Source organism: Macaca mulatta, chromosome 2 (assembly GCF_049350105.2).
Source record: "Macaca mulatta isolate MMU2019108-1 chromosome 2, T2T-MMU8v2.0, whole genome shotgun sequence".
Lineage (NCBI taxonomy): Eukaryota > Metazoa > Chordata > Mammalia > Primates > Cercopithecidae > Macaca > Macaca mulatta.
This window is the reverse complement of record NC_133407.1, coordinates 95,237,727-95,251,582: the sequence shown is the minus strand read 5'-3', so window position 1 is coordinate 95,251,582 and position 13,856 is coordinate 95,237,727. Positions and strand designations below refer to the sequence as shown.

Below are 13,856 nucleotides of genomic sequence, written 5' to 3'. Positions count from 1 at the left end.
TTTTCTCCTTTTCAAAGCTCTATCCTTTGACTAGCTTAAACATTATTTTACCAGTTAAGGAATTTATGCCGAAGAAACTTGCCAAGAATTGAAAATGTGGAGTAATATCTACTTAAAATATCAGCTACATTGTATTGGTATGTTCAGGGAGATTTGCCAATGATTGTTAAATGTAAGTAAGATAGCATAGTTGACAACTCATTTTCATATATGTTAATTCACTTAGACCTGTCTCATTTAGGATAGAGAATAAATATTGTGAGTGCTAACATCAGTTAGCTAATATTATCACTAGGTATGGACCAGATTTTAGCCAGCAATAGAGTAGCAATCTCTTAAGAGGCAAGGGAGGCTGGGTGCAGGGGTTCACGCCTGTAATACTAGCACTTTGGGAGGCTGAGGCAGGCAGATCACCTGAGGTCAGGGTTCAAGACCAGCCTGGCCAACATGGCTAAATCCCGTCTCTACTAGAAATACAAAAAAAATTAGCCGGGCGTGATGGCGATCGCCTGTAATCCCAGCTATTCAGGAGTTTGAGGCAGAAGAATTGCTTGAACCTAGAAGGCAGAGGTCGCAGTGATCCAAGATCGCACCACTGCACTCCAGCCTGGGCAATAGAGTGAGACTCCGTCTCAAAAAAAAAAAAAAAAAAAGACAGGGGAAGTGAAAGACTGATCAAAAATTAATTTAGAGCTGAGGGTGTGGGAAAATCAATTCTAGGTCCTGATCCTAATGGCTGAGCAGGAGCTTAAGGAGTCACAGTAATGATGATTTTCATGTTAATGGGGGTATTAAGAATAGTAATCAGTTGTAATTACAGTAGTGACAGTTGTAATGTTAGTGGGGATGGTAGTAGCAGACTATCCCAGGATATAACACATGATACGGTCGTGTACACAGAGAATTCAGTATGTTGTCTAGGGCATTTGCATGTACAGACACTGGCATTAATGCCACCTTGTTAATTCATCCTGGGACTATTCCTTACTGTAACTACTAAGCGGACCAGACAGTTGGGTCCTCTGACCAGTGAAATTTCTACCATTCAAGAAGCTATAGTGTAGTCAGAAGAGTGCTTAGTAAGCATGGAATTAGAGAAAATGGAGTTCATTGTATGATTAATTATTTTTCTTTTATTATTATTATCTATTTATTTTTGAGACAGAGTCTCGCTCCATTGCCCAGGCTGGAGTGCAGTGGCACGATCTCACCTTACTGTAACCTCCACCTTTCGGGTTCAAGCAATTCTCCTGCCTCAGCCTCCCTGAGTAGCTGGGATTACATGCACCCACTTCCACGCCTGGCTAATTTTTGTATTTTTAGTAGAGACAGTGTTTCACCATGTTGGCCAGACTGGTTTCAAACTCCAGACCTCAAGTGATCTGCCCAGCTCAGCCTCCCAAAATGCTGGAATTACAGGCGTGAACCACCATGCCCAGCCTATTTATTTATTTATTTATTTTAGAGACAGTCTTGCTCTGTGTCCCAGGCTGGAGTGCAGTGGCGTAATCATAGGTCATTGCAACCTTGAACTCCTGGGCTCAGATGATCCTCCCACTTCAGCCTCCCAAGTGCTTGGGACCACAGGCACGTACCACCATGCCTGGCCTCAATAATTAAAATGTTTAACTTCATCTGCTGATGAAGCCTCCACTTCCTTGAGCAGGGCGTACCTGTCATAAGACAGGGCCAGTCCTTGAGCAGGTTCCTCTACCCAGACGGCACTCAGATGGGAAGAGATGGGCCTCTCCCTTCTCTCTGTTTCTGTGGATGGATGCAACAACTCCTCCTAATGAGTTCTTTTTTTTTTTTTTGAGATGAAATTTCACTCTTGTTGCCCAGGCTGGAGTGCGATGGCGCAATCTCGGCTCACCACAACCTCCACCTCCTGGGTTCAAGCGATTCTCCTGCGTCAGCCTCCCAAGTAGCTGGGATTACAGGCATGTGCCACCACGCCTGGCTAATTTTGTAGTCTTAGTAGAGACGGGGTTTCTCCATGTTGGTCAGGCTGGTCTTGAACTCCCGACCTTAGGTGATCCGCCTGCCTCGGCCTCCCAAAGTGCTGAGATTACAGGCAAGAGCCACTGTGCCTGACCCTTAATGAGTTCTTGACCCTGCTCGTCTAATACATTCAGCCTGGCGATAGGCAAGTGCTGCATTTGCTGACTGTGTGTCCCTTCACTGATTCATTAAGGGTTCTGTGACTTTCTAAGTCTCAGAAAGCAATCTTCTCTTACCTCTAAAATTTTGGAGGCACCTCTCTGTAGCCCCCAAGTACTGACTAGTTCCCACCCACTCTGTCCCCAGTGATTTAAAATAACCAAAGAACACATTCTCAAAAGTTCTCATTTCAGTGTTTGCGCATTCCAGTTTATGTGAGGTGTCTCCCTTATACCCCAAACAGAGCAGCTGAAAAAGTCTCCAAACCGCACCCCCAGATAGCCACTCAGAAGGAAGTCCATTTAGCTGCACATGGGCAGCCCAGCCACAGCTGGAGCTCGGTGGATGCCTATCAGGACTCTTAAGAAATCTATATGTCACCTTTTCAGAGACAATTTACCAAGGAATGAAGCATGCAGTGGTGATGTTCCAGACAGTGGTCGGGCATTCCTTCAAGTGCGTGAGTGAACAGAGCCTCCAGCTGTCAGCCCACCTGCAGCTGAAAACAACCAATGTCCAACTTCAAGCCTTTGATTTTGAAGATGACCACTTCGGAAATGGTAAGTTAAAGATGGATTGGGTTGCAAACATACACTTTAGAGTCCCCAGGGTAGATCCAAATGGTTTTCTGTCTGCAGATGTCCAAGGAGCCAGCATGTCATGAGCTTCCTGGGACAGTATGATTCCACACAGCTCACAGGGCCAGGCTCCTCTGGCCACCTCAGAATCAGGCACCTGCACCCACCCAGTCACGGCTGTCCTACAGCAGATTACATTCTCTTAGACTCTCACACATTCTCATTCATTTAAACACTCATGCGCTCAATCAAAACAGAAAATACCACCTACGACTTCCCTTTATGTCCTGGTGGGTGTAAATTCAGATATGTTTGGAGAACACTTTAAAGATCCTCAGTATCAGTAATGTCTAAAATCAAGATTTGAGGATAGTTTCTTTCCCACCGCAGAGGGAAAAGAGCAAAATGGAGCAATTCAAGATAGAAGGAAACCACCTCTTCTCAATTACAAGCTGTTGGAACCCCTCATCTCAATTACAAGCTGTTGCACCCAACAGTGTTTCCTCAGAGTTGGTTTTAGTTTCCCTCTAAATTCTGCTTTGAGTTCTGACCATCACAGGCAGAGCTTGCCTGATGACTGCCCTGGAGGAAAACAGATCCCTGGGCCAGGGCCAGGAGCCGACCAGGGTGACTTTCCAGAACAGCCCTCTTCTCCCTCCCAGGAACACAGTGTTACGAGGATTTCTACATATGCCCAGGAGGGTCATGTACTTCAATTTCTAAAACATCCCTCTCATAATAACTAAAAAATGTGCTCACACCTTCCCAGTTATCAAAAATAGATTTAGCTAGAAGTTTAGCCATCTTTTAAATGTCTACAATATGAATCTGATTTTGCTTTGGGTTCCATCATGAAATGGCAGATGCGTGTAGCAGAAAACTTCTCCGCAGGTACTCAGTGGGAGGCATTTGGCAGAGGAAGGACTGGGCGTTGCTTGCCTTGGGTCCCCTGGTTTCTGTAGGCTTTGTCGGAGTCCCACAGTCATATGAAAATTTGCCAGTAGGGGTTGCCCCCATTTGTCATCCACTCTCAAAACTTCTAGTGTTAGAAAACTATTTCTTTCTTTTACAATCATTATGAAGGTTTGAAAAACTTCTGTAATCGTGTGATCCTAAAAAAAAGGTACACACTTGCTCTTCTTCCCCTTCAGAAGCTCTGTGAAGCAGGAAGTGATCAGGTCTGGGAAATCTCTTAGTGGCAGAGGTGGGAAATAAAACCTTTCAGCAGGACGTGCCTGGCCTCCTATTAGCAGTGTTCACAGGGATGCATAGAAAAGCTCTCTTGTCTTTACATTTTTTTTCCTTAAAAGCATCATTAATTGGATAGTTTTCCAAACAACAGACTTCAGAGTTCTCCTTAACTCCTTTCCCTCCAGCAGCCTCTCATACAAATAGTCACAAAGCCCTAACAATTCCACTTCCAAAATGTTCCCCTTGTTCTCCCACTGTCACCCTGTCAACTCAATGCCATCTTCCTAGTGTTTGCACTTCAAATTTCACTAAAGATGCTCAAATGCGAAGAGGCATGTCATTCTGTAAATAGGATTTTCTAGCAGAGAGTAAGAGAAGGGGGAAAAGAGGAGCAGGTTACCATACCATATGGTGTTTAAAAGATACATGTGCAGAGGGTTATGGGAGCCCAGAGGAAGCTGTGATTGACAGCATTGCTGATGAGAGGGTGGACTAAAGAAGTCTTGACTGATGGGCGATTTTTAAACAGGGGCTTGAAGAACTGGAGAGGAATCCAGCAAGTGTCAAAGCTGAGACTTGTAAAAGATAATGGTCATCCCAAACAGTAGACTCCTAAATCCTAAAATCCCCTCCTCCCTAAAATCCTGGAGCCTGCATACATTGTTTTTTGTTTATTGAGTTTTAGGGTTTTTGCTGTCCTTTCCTTTGGCTGTTTATTATGCTGTTTTAGCAGCCCCAAGCTATCTGAGCAGCCCCTTTAAGAAACACAGAGTTAGGGCCAGGTGTGTTGGTTGACTCCTGTAATCCCAGCACTTTGGGAGGTCAAGGCAGGCAGATCACTTGAGGCCAGGACTTTGAGACCAGCCTGGCCAACATAGCAAAACCCCATCTCTACTAAACATACAAAAAATTAGCCCGGCATGGTGGCATATGCCTGTAATCCCAGCTACTCGGGAGGCTGAGGGATGAGAATCACTTGAAACCAGGAGGCAGAGGTTGCAGTGAGCCGAGATTGTGTCACTGCATTCTGGCCTGGGTGACACAGTGGGACTCTGTCTCAAACTATTACTAGAGTTGGACAATATGGCTCCAGGAATTACTCTAAGTTGAGAATCAAGACATAACTCTGATCACAACCCTCTAGGCCAAACTAGCATATTTTCTCAAAGCTGGATCTGCCTGGAAGCAGCATCAGAATCCCACCGGCCCCAGCTCAGACCACTGAATTATAATTTCCTGGGCATGTGTCTGGAGATCTGCAATTTAATAAGCTCCCTAACTAATTACCAGTGCTACACATGTCAGAGCCACTGTGGCTCTGAGAGGATCTGAGAAGGAAAGATCTCTTTCCCTCTCATTTTCACCCACTGTGGTCTGAGCCCCGGAAGCTCCATCTCTCCCTCAGTCTCCTCTCCAAAGCTGAGGCAGATGTGGCAGTGCCACTTCCCAGCATTTGTGGCCAGTCTGTAACACTTGTTACTCTGACTTCAATTACAGCGGATGAATGCTTCAGTGACAGAAACAGGAGAGAAATCCCTGTGGCCATGGGCCTGAGTATCACAGGACTGCTTGTCATTTTGCTAACCGCATGTCTGGTGGCCAGAAAGAGGCCCAGTAGAGGATATGAACGCATGTAAAGCCCCACTTTCTTCAAAACGTGCAAGGTTAAGGTCTTGGGAATTCCGGCCTCATATTCAGCCTGAAGTGAAAGGATTGATCTGTCTCGTTGCTTGTTGCACCCTCCAGAGCTGATTAGGAAACCTAACTTCCCACCAAAGGGCTACCCCAGGGCTAGGAAACGGCACCTCCCCACTTCCTCCTGTTACCTTGGGGAGGCCATGCCAGGTGTGCTTGACACCCTCTGCCACACCTGAATATACCAGTGCTGGCTTCCGGAATTAGAGGCAATAGGCAGAGACATGAGCGGGGTGCTTGTGAGAAGGGAGGCAGCAAAAACCTGGAGGGAGAATCGTGGCGAAGACATTTGCAAATTGACTGATTTTTCTTAGACATTTTCAAGAGTCCTGATTTTCAGTTTTCAAAAACATTACTTTTAAAAAAATCAATGCATTTCAAAGTTGGTTACAAAATGATTTTAAACTCCTGGATTTTACCAACATTTGGTTTACTTAAATTATAGATGATCTTAGTATACTATTATTTTTTTAAAAAGCATATCCTACTCTATGGTAATGTATTATCCGTTTAAAAAATTAGGTAACTGCCTATTTCATTTTTTTAATTTGAAGCACATATCAAAGATCATGGCAAAAAAGGAGGAGCTCAATAAATATTAGCTCTTCTGTTCCTTCAGCTTCATGTGTTGTCTGCCTTCTTAGCTACTTTTTTCCTGGTTTGTCGGCTTTTCTTTGATGCTGTTTTATTCTTGTAAATGTGTCCATTTGGACCATTGCAGGAGAGGAGGGAGGCAGAGCAGGGAAACAATCCGGAATGGCAAGCAGGAAGAGGTAGACCCGCCTGCAGGATCACTCACTTCCCTTTTATGCAAACATTCACCAAAAGCAGTACATTCCTGATGGCGGACGGTTGATATCTGAGGAAAAATGCTATTAAAATATGGCTTAGGATGTTATTCATGGTTTCCTATTACATTGATGGGGGTTCAGAGAAAAGGGAGAGGAATGTTCTTAATTGATTCAGAGAGAGGGGAGAGGAATGTTCTTAATTGATTCTACTGACTGGAAGTTTTCTTGTTTTTCCAAATTTTCCAGAGGTGCCATTCATTATTTTTAACATGACGTTTATGAAATTTGACAACTCTAAAACTACTGCTTATTTGGGAAATGTACTGACTCCCCAGGAGGCATTTTTGCTCTCCTTGTTTTCTTAGAAGTGGGGCTGTGGGCGAGGGAACACCGCAGCTTCAAAAGAGCGCTAAGAGCCCCTGAAGACATCCAGAGTGTCAGGAAATGTCTGTTGCCCTCTTAAAACAGGAGACGTTGATGACAATCTGATATGAGGACCCAGGAGTTCCCCCAAGTGACTCAGGCTTAACAGCAAGAGCTTGGCTTTGGAGAGCTGCGATCTCCTTCCACCTCCTCCTTTAAACTGTCTCCTGCTCCAGGCTCCCCTGTGTCCAGTGTTAAGGGCACTTGAAAGTTCTGTAGGGCAGAGGACAAGGTGTTTATTCACCGGCCACTCACCCTTCTGCAGAATGATTAATGTAAGATTTACCTTCTAGCATGTGGAAATCCCTCCCCTCGCAGATGAAACAGAAGCAGAATTTAAAATCAAGTGTAGAGGGATATGACCATTCACTTAAATTTAATTTTCCTTCCTACCTTCTTCAGGGAGTTCTTTTGGATGATGGCCACTGCTTGGACTCCTGCTATCTATTCCCCCCACCCCAGTACCAGTTATTCGTAGAATTAATTTGAATTGGCATTCTGGTAACACAAAAAGCAAAGGTTTCATTGGACTGGCCAGTAAATAAACGCTTGGATGTGTGATTTACTCACAGTCCTGCCCACTTTCCAGGTGGAGAGGAGAGGGGCAGCCGAGATGGGCTCCTCATCTGCCTCCCCTCCTAAGCACTCACACATCCACCCTAAGAAGCCTGTGATGAGAGGGAAAAAAAATTCGGTGAACTCCTCCGTTACTAAATCTGGAGGAAAAAAAAAGAGTGGGTTGCTTTATCTTCTTCCTTTACTAACCTAGGATAGTGAAAATGGCTCCCAGGAAGACTGGGAAGAGTAAAGGTAGGGACTGGTGGCGGCGAACTGGGGAAGCAACCCCAGGGCCGAGGATCGCTCCAGGCTGCAGCTAGTTTCCATGCTACAAAAAAGAGAATAGAATCCAAATATATAGCCCAAAGGAAAACATCAACTGAAGTAGTCAGATGCCATGGAAAGAAAGACCGTAATTCACCCAAATGGCATCATAGGAAATGGAGTATTTGGACTGACATGCTCAAGCATAAGCAAAATGAAAACCAACTGCATGGTCACTGTGCCAAAATACTGCAGCAAAATCAGAATAGTATGAAATTAAATTAAGAAAAGGAGTGAGGGTGTATTAGTTTGCTAAGACTATCTTAGGAACATACTACAGTCTGGATGCCTTAAATAACAGAAATGTGTATTCCCACAGTTCTGGAGGCTAGAAATTCAAGGTCAAGGTGTCCATAGCATTGGTTTTTCTGAAACTTCTCTCCTTGGCTGTAGATGGCCTGTGTCTTCATGTGGTCTTCCTTCTGTACCTGTCTGTATCCATGTGTCCTCTTTGTGTAAGGATACCATTCATATTGGGTAGAGGCCCACCCTATTGACCTCATTTTCACTTATTGACTTCTTGAGACACCCTGTGTCCTAATACATGTTCTGTGCTCCTGGAAGTTAGGACTTCACCATGTAAATTTGGGGGAAGGGAGGGGAGACAATTTAGTCCATAACAGAAAGTTAGAAATGAAAATAGTAAAATACAAAGAAAACATAATTCAAGGAACAGAAAGAAATTCCTGACAATTGCTTGATGCTGAGAATCACTTAATGTGAATTCCAGATAATCAGAGTTTAAAGATAAGATGTTAAAATGAAAGAGTAAGAAAACAAGAGGAATGTCAAAGCAATACACTACATAATGTATAGAAACAGTAAGAGGCAGAATAAATAGGGAGGAAATTATATTATTTTCATAGAGAGAATGACTGAGATCATTACAGGTAATACAGATAAACCTTATGATTAAAGCATTACAGGGAAGCTACTAGATATACAAGCTACTCTGACATAGAGACCTCAAAAATAGAATGACAATATATTTGAAGATTTAAGGACATTTCCTTGAGATAAATCATTGAAGTTGGGATTAAAAGAGCATGTCCCAAAAAAGAATTGATACCAAAAGTTTAACACTGGGACATATCAGAAACAAGCTATAAAACTTCAAACATAAAGAAGTCTTTAGGCCTTTATGGAAAATAAAATAAAATCACCTGTAAACAGGAAAGTTAAAGTTGACCTCCAATTTCTTCACAACAACATTTAAAACCAGCAAATAATTTCTACAATGATCTAAGAAAAAAAAGTATGACCCAAAAATATCAAGTATAAAGACAATAGGCAGATATTCTTTTGTTTGTTTGTTTGTTTTGAGACAGTCTTGCTCTGTCACCAGGCAGATATTCTTTTTTTTTTTTTTTCCAAGCCAAACTGTATCCAGCTTTATTAAAGATACTTTCCATAAACAATCATGGTATTTCAGGCAGGACATGGGCAGACAATCGTTAACAGTATACAACAACTTTCAAACTCCCTTCTTCAATGGACTACCAAAAATCAGAAAGCCACTATAAAACCCAATGAAGTCTTCATCTGATGCTCTAAACAGGGAAAGTTTAGAGTGAGGGTTGACATTTCACATTTAGCATGTTGTTTAACAACTTTTCACAAGCCGACCCTGACTTTCAGGAGGTGAAATGAAAATGGCAGAATTTATCTGAAGATCCACAATCTAGAAATGGAACCAATGCTGCTTTGACAGGTGCCATCTCAGTGGCATCACTGGAAAGTCCAGATTGCCTGACACACTGGTAACCAATGACTACGGGTCAGGTCCCAACAGATGTCTGGGCTTAAGGGAGTTAAGTCTATGCTGAAAGATGGAAAGGGAGAAGAGGACATAAAAACAAATTTGTTTTTCCATACCACAAGGCTTTTGTGCCAAGGTGGCCATGTGTGTCAAAGTCAGGGACTCCCTCCTCCTGGGAGCCAAGAGGAAGTCTCTCAAAACTAGGAAGGAAAGGTGTTTTCCCCACATCAATCCAGCTTCAGTGACATTCTGTTAGTGACATATGCCCCTTCCCCCAAAAACAACAATGAAGTGTTCTATGTGCTAACAACATAGCTTAAAAAAAAAAAAAAAAAGTAAAACAAAATTCTGCATTTTTATAAAACTTGATAAAAAATAGTATTTCAAACTGTACAGTCACCAGAAGTACACAGTTATCAAAAATGCACACACTTCACTTGGCATCTCCAGCACCTTCAGCTTTCTGTGCCTGGTCTGTTTTGGCATCTCCGTTTTCTGCAGGGTTATTCCCCTCCTTGCCAGCATCAGCTTTTCCCTTTTTCCCTTTGGGTACCTTCTCTCCCTTCTTTGCAGGGGCCTTTTTAGGCTTGGGCTCTGGCTTTGGAGGAGCAGGTTTAGCAGACAACCTCGCGGATCTTCTCTGTGGTTCGTCCTTCACCTTGGCTTTATCTCCTTTAGCATCCCCTTCAGCCTTTCTCTTGGGCATGGTGGCGGCGGGACGTAGGTGCTGGACGCGGGATGCAGCGCGCGCGGGCTTTGGTCGGTCCGGGGGTCGTTCTCGCCTCTTCTTCTTAGATATTCTTAACTATGAAATAATTCAAAGGATACAGCACAAGTAAGCCCTTCTAAAAAATATTGCTTGACAATGAAATTCACTGAGAGAGGAAATGAGTCGCAATATAAACAAGGAAATAAGCAGCCTTTAGGAATAGAAAAGTCACAGTAGGCCTGGTGTAGCAGCTCATACCTGTAATCCCAACTCTTTGGGAGACTGAGGCAGGAGGATTGCTTGAGCCAAGGAGTTTAAGACCAGCCTAGGCAACATAGCAAAACCCCATCTCTACAAAAAATACAAAAATTAGCCGGGCATGGTGGTGCATGACTGTAGTCCCAAACTACTTGGAAGGCTGAGACGGGAGGATGACTCGAGCCTGGGAGGTCCAGGCTGCAGTGAGCTGCGATCGCCACTGCACTCCAGCCTGGGTGACAGAGTGAGACCCTGTCTCTAAATCAACAAATAAAATAAATGGAAAAAAAAAGACTGATGCTGGTGAATAGTGGATCCGTTTACATATAAAATGTACCAAACAATTATGGGTCTGGGAATACAAACACACTTTCCCATATATGAAATGATATTTGTACATGGTTATTCATTACAACATTATTTGTAATAGCAAAAAAATGAAAACAAGCCAAGGGTCCATCAGTAGGGGCCAGATTTTAAAACTGATTCATCCCACAATGGAATCCTTAAACAGCTTCAAGAAGAATGAGGATGCTATGTATGTTTAAGGAAAGAGTTCCAAAATATATTATATCAAAAAAGTATAGTGCATAATAGTATATTCATTATTGTCCTATCTGCACAAAGAAACATCAGAAATATAAACAAGAACTAAGGAAAATAATTATCTAATAGGGGACAGGAAGAACTAAGAAGAAGGGGCAAGGGTGGAAGTGAAACTTCTCAATGTACAGCATCTTGTATTATTTTGACTTTTTAAATCATATGAATGTGTTAAATAGTCAGAACACTTTTTTTTTTTTTTTTTTTTTTTTTTGAGACAGAGTCTTGCTCTGTCGCCCAGGCTGGAGTGCAGTGGCACAATCTCGGCTCACTGCAAGCTCCCCCTCCCGGGTTCACGCCATTCTCCTGCCTCGGCCTCCCGAGTAGCTGGGACTACAGGTGCCCGCCACCAGGCCTGGTTATTTATTTATTTATTTATTTCGTATTTTTAGTAGAGACGGGGTTTCACCATGTTAGCCAGAATGGTCTCGATTTCCTGATCTCATGATCCGTCCACCTCGGCCTCCCAAAGTGCTGGGATTACAAGTGTGAGCCCATGCCCAGCCAGTCAGAACATATTTTTAAAGATTACAGGAATGATAGTTATCAAATAGAATTGAAGTGTTATAAACCTATACAATGGATCAAGGTCAAAGATTGTTTCCTTAAGTTGAAATAGCAACCAAAACATTCTTCACACAGGGGCTTGGTGGGTGGCTGCTGGCAACGTATTTTATTGTGGGCTTCTTGATGATAAAATTTAAGCTAAAAACTTCAAAAATTAATAGTTTTTAAAACATTTTTTACTTAGCAGGCAATTGAAATGCATGGTACAAAAATAAGTGATAAGGTTATTGTAAAATGAAATGGACAGAATAAATATTTGATTTAATTTTCTGTGAGAATTTCACAATAAAATCAGTTTACTTTGTAAAAAAATAAAACAAAATGAAACAAACCCAGACAATGTTAAAAACAGTAACATAACTATTCAAAATTTGGAGTTGTCTGGGCACAGTGTCTCACGCCTGAAATTTTGGGAGGCTGAGGTTGAAGGATCACTTGAGGCCAGGAGTTCAAGACCAGCCTAGGCAACATAGTAAGACCCCATCTCTCCAAAAAATTTAAAAACTTGCTGAGTGGGGTGGCATTTGCCTGTACTACTAGTTACTTGAGAAGTTGAGGTGGGAGGATGGCTGACCTCAGGAGTTTGAGGCTTCAGTGAGCTATGATTATACCACTGCACCCCAGCCTGGGCAACAGAGCAAGACTGTGTCTCAAAAAAAAAATTTTTTTTGGAGTTGAAGAGAGGGGAGATGCAAGGGAATCTGTTAGTGCTAGTCGTTCAAAACAGTATCAATAGATAATGTTTAAACTGGAAACAAGGTTTAGCAAGCACAAGTCCAATTTACTTCATAACCTCTTAATGTCTTTTATAATTGTTTAATGCATACTTCAGAATCTCTTTCTACAACTTTAAAGGGGCCCCTTATGAACCAATATTTCCCATGACATTGGTGTGTGATAATTCCTTCAGTTTAAGTTTTTTTCTTCTATTAAGTGCAAGTAAAATTGAAATTAACAAATGTATTAAAATAGTACTTGTATGATCCTATCTTAATAAAAGTATTTCTATTTATTTTTCTAACCTATCTATCCTTATAGTTCAAAGAAAGATGCCTGAAATAATGTTTCTCCATGTTAGCAATGACATTTCTGGGTGGATGGCCCTGGGGTAACTGGTTTCACTTTTTTGTTTGTGATTTTCTCTACTATTTTAGTTATAATGAGCATAGACTATTTAAAATAGAGTGATTTTGCTTTAAGCACGCACGTGAGTTTGCACATGTGCGCGTGCACGCGCGCACACACACACACATATTCACAGGGGAACCACATGCCCAAAAAGGTTTATAGTGATTGATTCAAATAGAAGAAATGTGGTGATTGGATCAGTCACTACTTTTCTTTGTGTACTCTTTTGCATTTTAGAAATGTTTAAACAATGTTAAATAATTTAATCATTTAACAAAACTGTATAGACAGTAAAAGTTGCCCTCCACTTCCCTCCCAGTCCTCCTCCCAGTTTTTGGTGTATCTTTGCACACCGGACCCACCAGCACATGGGTTTGGGTTCACACGATGCTTCACGGATCTTAGGGAACTTCTGTTATAGAACGCGGAGACCTGCCACGTTCTTTTTTAATGGCCATATTATTTTCTATTGTCTGAACACTATTTTAGTTTTTACGTATATTTAAATTGTCTCTCATAAAATGAGCAGTGCTGTAATATATCTTTGCATAGTTGTGCAAATATATCTTTGGGATAATTTCCTAGAGATGGAATTATTGGGTCAACAGTTGTGTGCTTTACCTTTTGTTTTAACTTTTTGTATTTTTTCCCACTCATTTTAATTCCTTAAAACTTGTCAAAGTTCTTTTTTTATTTAAGAAATATAGGCCAGGCATGGTGGTTTATGCCTGTAATCCCAGCACTTTGGGAAGTCAAGGACTGTGTGAGCCCAGGAGTTTGAAACCAGCCTGGGCCACATAGCAAGACCTCATCTCTAAAAAATAAAAAATTAACCCGGCATGGTGGCACACACCCCTAGTCCCAGCTACTCAGGAGGACAGGGTGGGAGGATGGCTTGAACTCAGGAGTTCCAGGCTGCAAAAAAAGAGAAGCATATATAAGTAACAAAGTTTCATGTACTCCAAAAGGTCTTATCATGGAAAGCAACATATCTCTGTCCCCCTGCCTCCCTGCCCCAAGATACAAAATACATTTAACTAATTTTAACAGTTTCTTCTGATTGCCATCTCCATAACTCTAAAAAGTAAAAGGTTTATCATGATAGTTCCTAA

The 13,856-nt window shown here is 42.1% G+C and overlaps 2 protein-coding genes across 8 annotated transcripts in view; one reads left to right on the top strand and one right to left on the bottom strand.

Annotated features, from left to right (window-relative positions):
* Window positions 1-13,856, top strand: part of LAMP3 (lysosomal associated membrane protein 3) — a 56,021-nt gene that overhangs the window by 25,810 nt on the left and 16,355 nt on the right. For 4 of the 7 annotated variants that reach the window (XM_077989892.1, XM_015131495.3, XM_077989891.1 and 1 more), the window contains 1 exon segment: window positions 2,550-2,720. In XM_077989892.1, the coding sequence (XP_077846018.1) occupies window positions 2,550-2,720 (171 nt within the window). 7 annotated transcript variants of the gene reach the window in all.
* On the bottom strand, window positions 9,816-10,272 carry LOC106996977 (non-histone chromosomal protein HMG-17). The gene has a single exon (XM_077991750.1). The coding sequence runs from the start codon at window positions 10,183-10,185 to the stop codon at window positions 9,913-9,915; it is 273 nt and encodes a 90-aa protein (XP_077847876.1). The 5' UTR covers window positions 10,186-10,272; the 3' UTR covers window positions 9,816-9,912.

What these genes read in the sequence shown, in the direction of transcription:
- LOC106996977 (XM_077991750.1), bottom strand. Translation starts at nt 10,185, where the DNA reads ATGCCCAAGAGAAAGGCTGAAGGGGATGCTAAAGGAGATAAAGCCAAG.